The 11,788-nt window shown below is 43.0% G+C and overlaps 1 protein-coding gene across 4 annotated transcripts in view; it reads right to left on the bottom strand.

The window, feature by feature from the left end:
- Positions 1–11,788, bottom strand: part of washc2c (WASH complex subunit 2C) — a 32,705-nt gene that overhangs the window by 694 nt on the left and 20,223 nt on the right. For 3 of the 4 annotated variants that reach the window (XM_079559859.1, XM_079559860.1, XM_079559861.1), the window contains 11 exons: positions 11,415–11,564; positions 11,167–11,327; positions 10,850–10,952; positions 9,332–9,724; positions 6,870–6,998; positions 6,676–6,783; positions 5,316–5,390; positions 5,125–5,184; positions 4,270–4,491; positions 1,625–2,272; positions 80–251 (listed from right to left, as the gene is read on the bottom strand). In XM_079559859.1, coding sequence (XP_079415985.1) covers positions 80–251; positions 1,625–2,272; positions 4,270–4,491; positions 5,125–5,184; positions 5,316–5,390; positions 6,676–6,783; positions 6,870–6,998; positions 9,332–9,724; positions 10,850–10,952; positions 11,167–11,327; positions 11,415–11,564 — 2,221 coding nt within the window. The remainder of the gene's footprint in view (positions 1–79; positions 252–1,624; positions 2,273–4,269; positions 4,492–5,124; positions 5,185–5,315; positions 5,391–6,675; positions 6,784–6,869; positions 6,999–9,331; positions 9,725–10,849; positions 10,953–11,166; positions 11,328–11,414; positions 11,565–11,788) is intronic. The other variant, XM_079559862.1, reaches the window with a different exon arrangement.

Raw genomic sequence — 11,788 nt, 5'->3', positions numbered from 1 at the left:
TGGCGTATTTGTCTGTCTGTTGAATAGCACAGCTCTTTCAAATGGGAAATCAATTACAAAGACATTATTGCTTGCTTACCCATGTCATCGTCAAATATGGACTTGGTCTCTCCTTTCGTCTTGGATTTCTGTTTGGGTTTGAACGTGTCTGACAGATCGGCGAAAATGTCTATGTTGTCGTCAAACAAACTGGCATCGAATTTCTTCTCTTTGTGCTTCTTCTGACCTTTAGGCACAGGGTCGACTTCATCCTAGGATAAAAAAAGAACTCAATTTTAGACGCTTGTACTAAGAAATAAGGCTTAAAACTACAGTGCTTTTGCTCTATAATCAGTGAATCAAAAGTTCTTCAAGGTTAATTTACTACAAAACTGCAACAAGCACAACAAGTAACCTTTTTCAGTAACTGGACCAAATTACTGCTTGGAAATGGCACGGCACCCATTACCACATTCCTGATTCTACTCCCTAAAGTGGAATCAGGAATGCACACAATCTATTTCATGGTAATAAGATTGCCAGTTTTAAATATGGGATAGGGCTAGGTAGGCATGGTAACGCACAGTACATTACCACGAAACATGGTATTTTCTTGATAATATAGAGCCAATGTTTAAGAATTCATCGTCCTTTGTTAGCCTGACCAGCCAGACCCACTTCCACAGAGAGTGGGATGCACCGCTGGAATTGTCATACCTGTGAAGTCAACCCAGCCAATCAGAGCGATTCACGGAGCGAGCATCACTGTGGATGTGTGCTGGGGCTAACGTCGATAGCTCAGAGCTAGCATAGCTGTGGGGTATTGTGCTTCAGTCAGTGGCCTGAGCGATTTCATACAAACTTCAGCAAGTGTCTGACTACTCTAAAGATGTTTAGCCCTGGCATGACACCAACAAAGAAGTTGCATTCATTCTATTTACAACGTCCTCCATGCTTGGTGCTATGTAACCGCTAGCTCTTCTAGCTCATGCTAATCCTTCTCAAGCTCTGGTCAGCACTTAAACAAACTTTCAATTTCATCAGTTTCAGCTAGGGCTGTTCGTCTTAAGTTTTTAATTAACAGTTAACTGAGGCCCTTAGCGGTTAATACTCGGTTAACCATTAGCCCTACTTCTCCTGCACACTACAAATGTCTGGGAGCGCTCTGGCGGTCTCTGGTGCTGCAGAAATGTATTACAAGTCTATTCAACGCCACTGCCAATTATAGGCGACACTTAACCGAGCAAAACGCTTTCACTCAGTTATGCAATTTTTAACGGTTAATCGGTTAACCATGGACACCCCTAGTTTACCCTAGTCTTTTAGAATTGGACTCGTCTCATTTTACGTGTTCAGAAAACAAAAGAACATGCAGTGTCCTGTGTTTTGAGGAAAAATCGTCCCCCTTCTACCGACTCCCACTAGTGCGCCGCCATGTTTGATTCTGTCGCTGCGCCTTCGTCACAAGTCCCGCCTCCACTTGATGCTGCTTCACCCGGCTGTCTGTCCAGGCTACTCCCCAATTTAGAATAGAGAGCAGTTTGGCTGGCCAGGCTAGTCCTTTGTTACTACCCTATTTACGTACTGTTACTATGTTGTTAGTGAGCTGTAAAGTCGAAAGCAGAAAATAAAATAAGCAACTTACCTGGAAGATGTCTTGCTTTGGAAAACTATTACTACTCTTTAGATCTTTGCTACTTGTCGAGGACGGGGTTGAGCTATTGCCAACTCCAAACAGGTCGTCGTCGTCTGCATCTTCCAAAAACGCCGCAGGCTTGGGTTTCTTCGACTTGTGACTTTTGACTTTTTTAAACAGGTCGTCAGTGCCATCGTCAAAAATAGACGGAGGGTCCGTTCTGTCCTTCGGGGCTTTTGCGTCGTTTATGGCGAGTGGTGGAGATTCTTTTTTCAAGTTAGTGGGAGGCGGTTTAGAAGTGGTTATGGATTCACCCAGAAAATTGTCAGAGCCGAAAATGTCCTCCTCGTCTGGAATGGGCAACGCTACTTTGGATTTGTGGCTTTCTTTGTCACTAGAGTCTGTTTTATTGGTAGATACTGGTAATGTAAGTGCAGACGGTCTGGTGGAAGCTTCAGAAGGTAAAGTAGAAGGAGGAGATGGTTTTAGGGGCGCATGGTTGGAGGTTTTCGACGGAGGCAGGCCCAGGTCGGACACACTGGTGCGGGGCCCGTCTGTGAAGACAGCGTCACCGGTGTCCTGCACGGAGTTCTGGGCGGAGTTCTGTCGGGCCGCTCTGGACTGAGGCCTACGCTGCGCAGAACCTTTCACTCGACCCTGAAGAGAAATAACAGTCACGTTGGAAGTCTGAAAACACATGTATGCTTTTTGTGTGGAAGATGTGGTGAGTAATGACTGGTGAAACTGTATGGTGGTAAATAAATAAAAGTGACAAGATAAAAGGCTTTTCTTACAATAGTGAATCGTGAATAGTGAAGCACATGTGGTTTTAGATGTACTTTCTCAGTATTGTACTTTTCACATGCCTAGTTCTGGCTAACTTCCTATACTTAGCCACTTTATATTTGAAAAACAGGGACAGGAAAAAGTTACTGACAGTGGGTGGATAATCAACAATGTGTGTTTCTCATACTGTGGTACATGTCCACTGGTGGTATTTGGGTTTCTTCAGGGAAATCTGTAATTTTATACTATATTCATCATTTAATTAATGTTTAAGTAAAGCATTCAAGGCTTAAGCCACCACCTGGAGTTTTCATCCGGTCTCCAAAGCAATTCTCAATTTAAAAATGATATTTTCCGACTCAAAGTCCCATCAGCCCACAGCGGCCCCTCCCACATCTCCTACACATTCAGCCTGGGAACAGAGTTTAAATGAAAATAAATCAATCATTTATGTAGCTGTGCAGTATTCTAATCAACACTGAACTGATTGCTGTTTTATGTTATATATTTGAAAATTGAAATGCTCTTAAATAATATTTTGATGCCGCAATATGTTTGCCTTGCGACACGCCCTGACCCAAAATGAGTTTAACACCGCTGTTTTCAACCCTTTTGAGACTCGGTTTCAGTCTGATTTGCTCCTGTCCGTGGCCGGGTAGCACTTGGGTCAAAAGTGCTACATAGTGTGAAAGTCTGAGAACATCAGATGAGACTTTTGTTTTTAAATATAGGTGTGTAAGCTCTCATTCGTACACCAGGTACACCAGGTTCCTAAGTACGCTGTAGTTTAAACATCAGATGTTCTGCCTCTCCTTCAAGAAGTTTTATTCATTTACTTATTTATTACTATATTATTTGAGGGACAGTACACATTAAATTACATTTCTGTAAATGTGTATTAGCTGCAAAGCTAGTTTTCAACTGTTGACCCAAGGCAAGGTGTATAATGCCAACCACAAATACAAAACATAAAACAATTTAAAAGTTGAGGCTACACACTTACATAACACACGTTGATACAATTCAAACATTAAAGCAGTACTAAGTAGCAACTGCAGGTGTCGTAGCAAGTTACGATTGTTTAACTTATTAATTGTCTTGGAGAGTAAATACTACCCTGACAGAAAAGGCGAAGGGAGAGAGGGATAATGTACATCCAATTATACAATGGAACTATTTTTTTTCACTCAAACTTGGCTGTAAATACCGTTTAAAGTGCCATTAGCCCGCAGCTAGCTTTGCGCGTTAGCATGTTAACTTCTTCTTCGTGATTCCATTAGTGTGTATTGGTGCTTCGGTCTGGTGGCAGCCAAGTTGCAAACATGGTTTTCTGGCAAGAGACACCAGGGGGAGATGAAAGACCCTCCAATAATCCCATTAACACTTGTATTACCCCCACAGGGACTACGAAAAGGATTTATTAAGGTAAACACGTTACTTAGTACTGCTTTAATAACATCTGAATGTTCTGTGACTTGCACAATAGAATGGAGATTTAAGTGCCAGGGCAAGTCAAACCCAAAGTGTTTATGTCATGATTATAGAACAAATATGAAATATCGGCACAATCTGTATTTGCTTAGGAAAAACATTTTTTGTACATTATTAATCTTACTTCTGAAAATATGTTAATGATTAGCTTCAAGAAAAAAGCCTGATGCTGTTGCATTATACATTTGTTAGACTTATGACTGCCTGGGCTACCTGGGTTCAAAACTAAGAAAACTAAGAAATAGGCAAGCTCGATACAACTGCCTCTCCTCTCTCTTCACATGGCACTGCAAATCTCCCTTTTACCATTTGAAGGAGTAAATAATGTAAAATATACCGTTCTGTGAGACATAACCAGGTCACCATCCCTGACTCACCTTGTGTGCGCTCTGCAGCGTGGAGACCTGAGCGGGCGCATCGAAGCTGACCCCTCCGTCGGTGTCTCTGGGCAGCTCCAGGGGGGTGGTGACCGGGCTGGGGCTCAGGCTGGAGCTGGACACCCCCGAAGAGGAAGAGGCTCCCCCCAGGCCTGACGCAGAGCTGGGGAGGGAGGGCATGGCGCCGGGCAGCAGGGCGCTTGGGTTTATCACTAGAGAGGCCTGAGTGCAGGAAAAAGACGGGGGAAAGTTAGCAAAGTACCAGCGGAAAACAAATGCTAAAGTGCTACAGTTAAGTGCAGAAGGCTGCGTTCATGTTCACAAGGATTTCATGTATAAAAATCGGAAGGCTGCAAGAGCAGATTTTGTTATTTCACAAACTTGCCATATTCAGCTTGTGTTAACTGGCACTATTCAAACTGTGAGACTGTGGATAGCCTAACTTTGTTGATTCATGAGGGAAATTACATCATAAGGACAAATATCAGTGTTACAATCATTGCAAGTATTTGATCAATCCCATGAACACAGCCTCTGCTAATGACAGATAAAAGGTGTTGGCAGTGAAAGTCTAGAGACCACTGATGAGACACACCAGGGGGAGGTTATTCTGAGAGAAAAATGGATGGAATGAGACAAGAACGAGGCGTGCAGACGAGATCTTCAAAGTGAAAACACAGTGAGTCAAATCATCTGAGTTTCCAAAGTGCTTCATTTCACAGCTGGAGAATGCAAGTCTCGGGGAGATGTCCGAGGGAGAAACGTTGAAAAGGTGGCCAGGAAAAACTACCATCCACGAGTGAGATGGGAGAAATGAAAACTAAGACGGAAACAAGAAATATTACGAAAAATTACTTGAAGTTTCCCAATCCTGGAAGAAGGGTCTTTGGGTTTGACTGCACTTGCGGTGGGTTTCTGCGGTCAAATCACAGTCATCATCATTTAAAAGTGTCTTATCCAATGCCACATCTCCTTAGAACATATGACCTGGAATATCCCGCAATGTGGCTTTAAATGCAGTGCAGTTTAGTAGCAAATGTGCTCACCTGACTCTCTGAGGAGGGCTCGGGACTGGCTAGAGGAGCTTTCTCAACAGGCTTACTGGGCTTCTCTGCTACTTTCTGTGGGGAAAAAGCATTAACATAACTGAATTAATAAAATGTTTTAAAAATGTGTCTCGAAATCTTTATGCCAAGTTTTAATCAATGAAAACTCAAAAACTTTTAGTCAAGTTTAAGTTGATTAAAACTTGACTAAAACCTGTTGAGTTTTCATCAACTAGAACTCAAAAGGTTGTAGTCAAGTTTTAATCAACGAAAACTCAAGAGGTTGTAGTCAAGTTTTAGTTGATGAAACTCAAAAGATTTAAGTCAGGTTTTAGCTGATGACAACTCAAAAGGTCGCAGTCCGTCCGCGAGGAATGAACCTGCTAGTTACACATAATCAAGATCTCTACCAACTTAAACTAATCCATAGGCTAAATGTAGCTGGAACATCCCTAGCGTTCAGCCACTTCTTATTTGAGAAAGATCCGCTTCTTATTTACGGTTTTAGATCAAGTTACGCTGTGTTTGTGGAGTGAAAAGTAAACAATGCAATCACGCGCGGAGCAGCGACATGACGCAATGTCGGCCTTTTCCTCTCATGTGTATGAACGCATTACAAAAGTAGAACAGGAGTCCTGTTTAAATGTCTGCAGTCTGTAACCCTCACTCAGCGTGAGGCTCTAGCAGCTCACGGAGGTGCAGCTGACACACGCAGCAGAGGGACTGGGGAGAAGCTATGTTGAGAAAATGTATATCTGTATTGCGCAACAATTTGCAGATGGGGACCCCCCCGAATATATACGGGAATTTCGCACACTGATAATAATGTATTAGTAGCATATTTCAACAAAATAATTTTGACGAGGGTCGAAAACAAGTATTGTAAATGTGGATGAAGATTGTCAGACTGCACTAAACATTGACGGTCAGATTCAGAAGAGTCATATGGCTTTTCTCAAAAGTGGACGTTCTCCTCATTCTTTAATCATCGCTTTGAGACTTTTTAGTTACAGCACCGTCTGCACACTCGTTCATCAACATGATTTTTGTGCGTTCATGCCGCTGTTTAATAGCGGTCAGTCGCGCTCAGTCAAAAGTCTGACGAACCACTTTCTCCCACCGTCTCGTCAACATACACTAATAAACGTCTCGTCATGTTTTCGTCACCAAAGAGCTATTTTTAGCTTGTTATAGTCATTGACAAAAAGGAAATGACCTGATTTGGCATTGCCTCACATATGACACATGGATACCAAACTTGTCAATATTTATGTATGAATACGCGCGCCGTGACATTGGGGTGATTTCCTGAAAAACGACGGCTTGCTCGCTGGAGGACATTATACCGAAAACTACTTACCGGCGCTGGAGCTTTGGGTTTCACGGAGTTGAACAAGTCGTCCTCATCGTCGTCTGAAAACAGGCTGGGCGCGGCTGGCTTCACTGTTGCGCTGCTGGGTTTGGAGCTCTACGACGACACACCAACGAGAGATTAAGACTGTATGTTCTAATGTTAAAGCATAGCGTCTGTAAAAGAGCGGAGAGTCACCGTACCGTGTTCTTCCCCGAGGTGGCGAAGAGGTCGACATCCGGGTCGTTGTCCTTCTGCTGCGTCTGACTGAACAGCAGCTCCTCGTCCTGGAAGACCCCCGTGCTTTTGGCCTGCGCCCGCTCCTCTGTAGACTGGAGGGACCAAAACACAAAAGGAAAAAGAACTAAATAAAAGGTTATGTGCACCTAGAGATGCCGACAGTGAAGACGAAGGCTAATCTATGTTCTACCTACTGATCATAGCACGGATATTTTACCATTTAGCATATTTGAAATACCACATATCCATCCATATCCATGAGTTAATACAAGCTGAAAAAAGTCTATGGAGATTGTGACTAATCATGGGCCAACATGGCATACTTAAAGACTGCTTAAATACATAAAGAAAAGTACTTTGTTGAAAACAGTTGGTGATGGGACTTTTTCCCCACCAAACTGTAAGAAGATGAAAGTACAGATATTTGTTGCTAAAAAAGAAAGGAGTAAAAAAAAAGTGTCAGAAGATTAAATGATGATATACATGATATACTGTACATCAAAAATCTACTTGAAGGCCTTGTGCCTGATTTAAACAATAAGAAACTTGTAAATTGCTGCCCAAACTTAATTCTAAATTTCCAAAGGCATTGACCATATCTGTATAGGGATGAGTTTACGAACATTTTGTCACATTTAAAGTAATGTAAACAACAGCAACAATCGCCTGCACTAGGAAAAGAAGCCTCAATGCTAACCATCATGGCCACTTTAGCCCCACTGATGTTAACTAACTGGTGATTAGGAGCTATGTGCCATCCCATAAGCCACCGCGTTGCCTCTCCTTAAATGTCTTTATTTTGATACTATGTTGTTGTTGTTGTTGTTGTTGGACACTGTACAGCAGGGGCGACATGCACTTTTGTTTTGCCTACACTCCACCAATAACTTTAAAGAAGAAGAAGAACAGCTGTTGGCGATGTCCCTTCCCCTTCCCTTGGGTAAGGACGGTCGAATTGGGAAAATAGCTCTGAAGCTCTAGTTCACTATCTGCTTAGAGATCTAACAGTTGACCCCATGAAAGGTTAAGGATTAGTTGAGAGTGTTTAGTACTTAGAGGCTATAATTTGATGGTTTCAGACGCAGCCAAGGCTTCTCTTATCTTCTTAGCAATTAGCTGCTAAGTTCACCATGGATAATAATGTCACACATGTTTACTTTTGCAATTGGCTTTCATCTTCAAGTGTAAGAGCAGGCATTGTGCTTTTTGCAGGTTCTTAGAAATAATCTCACTGTCTCTTATAACCGTTTCAATAAAAAGAGAAAAAAATAGACTGGGTGGCCCGTGTTATTACAGCGAGTGTTTTGACTCCATGATGAAAGGATTTCCAGTCCCATTCCACTCACTTGCGCTGAGAACACTTGCCATGATTCCCTCCACAGTAAAGTCCCCTCAATGAGGAGGACTTTACAGTGGAGGGAACTTACAGTAAAGTGATGATTTTCCTCTAAGAAGTGGGACTAGCATGCAAATTAGTGCAGCTAAAGGAGCTCCTGCCTGTTGTGTGTGCTATATTGATTTGACCAACTAGCTTACCGTTGTGTCTAAAAACAAGAAGGCCAACACATTCAGATACATGTAATGTAATTATACTGGATACAAGTCTATTTAACAATAGACTTGTATCCAGTCTATTGTTAAATGATAGCTCTGGACCAGACTTGCTGCTGAGGGGCCTTTTAAGGGGGAGATAGGCACTTCCTCTTGCTCCCTGAAGTATTGGGACACACTACCCCTCAAGGGAACGTGCAAAATCTAGGGAAAGGGCTCAAATCTAGGGCTAGGGTTTGATTTGGGACAGGGCAAGCTTTGCACATGATCGAGAAGTGAGGAAGTCAGGGCTTTAAAACGTGAATATGGACCATTTTGAAGTGCAGAACCTGGAGAATTTAATCGCTGAGTTAGTTTTAACCTGCGCTATATTTGATCACCACGCAAAATGCCGTGGTTGGCAACAGTGTGCTAACGCTAATGGCAGGATGCTAATACGAACAGCATCTAACCAAGGCTGGCACAGAAACCAAGATTCAATCACTTATAGTAAAATAAAATTGGCCACCGCTAGAGTGGCGGCGGCTCAGGAAAAACTCCTGAAGTCCCAGTAAATCTCTTTCAAAGCTTAATCCTTTCATTGCAAAGCAAACACACTCGCCATAGCTTCTTTACAGCCACATGATCCATTTTTTCCTCTTTTTATTGAAACAGCTGTGCGGCGAAAGAGAGCAAGAGGAGGGGGTGGGAGGGGCTTATGGGGGGATTGCTGAGGAAGTGAAACTATTTTGTTTTAGCCCTATCAGATCATTCTTGCTTTTGCTAACCAACAAAAGAAAGAGACAGTGATAAAGATGTCTTTGAGATTATCGCCACATACCTGCTAAAAGCTAAATATTTCAAATACTTCAACATATCATCTCTAAAAACCCACCTTAAGTGTATTTTTAGCAGGTTCTGGCAGCGTAAATATTGAATCATTCCAGTCGGCTTCATCCTTCTCGTCGTCATCGAACAAGCTGACCGTCTTAGCTTTGGGCTTCTCCTCCCTCTTCTCCTCCTTTTTAACATTCACAGTGGCACTACTGCCGCCGTCCGGTCTCTCTGGCGGGCTCTGGCTGTGTTTGCTGGCGAACACGTCGATGCCTCCGAACAGGCTGACGGCTCCAGCTGGCTTCTTCTTCCCAGCCTGAGAGTCTCTCTCCGGGGGCGAGGGTGGCACTGGCTCCGCGATCGTCTCCACTGGCTCGGCCAAATCTGGAGGTTTATCTTCTGCTGTGTCGAGGGCACTCTCGGGGGCGGGGGATTTGGAGGGGGTTGGGGAAGTCTGGAAAATAAGTCGGAAAAGTTAGATTGGTCTTTATGGAGTCGTGCTAAATGCTAAATGAGGATGATGCAAATACCAGGGTTGTTCTGATACTGAGCGTTAGGTTCAGATACCAGAGTGTGGGTAAAACAGGGCAAAACCCAGAGCACATGACTAATTGACCTTTCGCAAAAGCCCTGTCCATTTAGCAATTGTTAGCTAGCTCTGTCAAGAAGTGGAGTTTAACACATGTCAAAACGGGGAAGAAGTGCGTGTTAGTGAAATGGATTGCAGTGGAGGAATATATATATAAAAGTCGCTGGCACAGTCGTGTGGATAAGTCAAGCTATTGCACCGGGTAAGTTCACTTCTTCTATTAGTCTAGCATAGAAAAAATATGAGCGTTATTGTTAAGTTAGCTGCTCACAGCTCACTGACTGCAGTGGCTCTGTCTCCCCCGCGTCTTATTCAGACGTGGTTTCCTGTGTGTTATCACAGTACAGTTTCAAAACAGAATACACCTGCGGCTAGAATATCAAGGCTAAGAGCTTCCTGTAGCAAAAAGTCAATATGCCAGATATTCCAGCAGCAGAAAGAGCTTTTTTGTGACGATGTTAAGCAACAACAGCTCATGAAACTCTTGGCAAATGACAAGACGGTGAAAGAGTCTTAACCTTGGTGCCCGCTAACTTGGCTTACAAGTTAGCGGGCACTTCTCCTGACTAGGAGTGGGTACTGTTGCATTATTTGTCAATACCAGTACTTTACCGATACTTGGTTTTCGATACCGATACCTGAATTATACTTTTTTTCTGATACCTATACTAAAATATTTGTCTGGCTAGAGAAAGATAAAGGGAGAAAAAACAGGCTGCAGTTCAACACTTGCTACCAGACATTCTCTGGATCTCGTAGGAAGAGTTACTATGGAGGTACGATTGGACAACGGCCGCTTTTCTGCTGCGCTGAATTTTGCCTGGAGCAGAGCAGTTAAAATGTTAAATATCTAATAAAAGCGCTTAAATGGGTAGAAACGCTCTCTCTTACTTTCTCAGAAAACCCAGTTCAACGTTTGAGCAGAGTGGCCTAGGGCGGTTTCCAGTATTTGCCCGCCCTAGACAAATACCAGTTAGTGACGTTTCTTACTTTAGGAGCCGGTGAAGCAGCGGGTTTGATGCTAAACAGTGATCCTTTGTCATCTTCATCCTCGTCTTCAAACAGCAGAGCTACTCTCTGAGACTTCTTCTGGCTGTATCAACGCAAACAGAAAATATACATCTATGAGTTATAAGAACGGATTAACAAAGTCCACTTCATTTTTTCAGCACAATTTTACATCTAAACAAGTTCCACAGCAAAGCATAAACTAAGCAAAAGTGATATATGGAATAAAAATAGAAATCTAAATACTTGATTAAGACAGGTTTAAATGTAGGGGATTTTGGATCTTGTTTAGTTTGTACCTGGACTCTTTGGGCGGAGCAAACAGATCGTCGTCGTCGTCGAACAGGCTGCTCTCCTGAGGCGCTTTGACACTGGGCAGACTGGAGGGGGCGCTCACACTCGACTTCATCCCACTGTTTGCTTCAGACTTCTCCGTGCTCTGAGAAGTCAACCACTGGTCCTACGACATAAAGGAGCGTAAACAAAACTGCAGGCAAGCAGTAAAAAAAAAAACATAGCCCAATAAGCCAATGATAAAAGTTAGTACCTCGTCGTCACTGAAGAGGGAGCTCGACAGCGTCTTACTGGCCTGGGGGGTGGAGGCCTTAGCCTGGGGGGTGGAGGTCTTAGCCTGAGGGGTGGAGGCCTTAGCCTGGTGTGCTTTCGGTTTGGACTTGGCAGCAGACGCAAACAAATCCTGCAAGAAATGGACGATAAAAAAAAAAAAAAAGAAGAAAACCAATCAGGTATAACGCCATTAATCTAAGTGACGTGCCGTCTTTGCCTGGATCTTTTTCAATTATGATTGACATTTTTGTTCCTTTTCTATTGCGTTTTTGTCACTCTTTGGCTTGTCGAGTTGCACTGAATTGATTGATTGAATGAATGGTTTTGTTGCATATTCATTGCTTTTTTTTTCAT

This window comes from Gobius niger (assembly GCF_951799975.1).
Source record: "Gobius niger genome assembly, chromosome: 7".
NCBI lineage: Eukaryota > Metazoa > Chordata > Actinopteri > Gobiiformes > Gobiidae > Gobius > Gobius niger.
The sequence above is the reverse complement of the archived record's forward strand: the minus strand, read 5'-3'. Positions and strand labels throughout refer to the sequence as shown.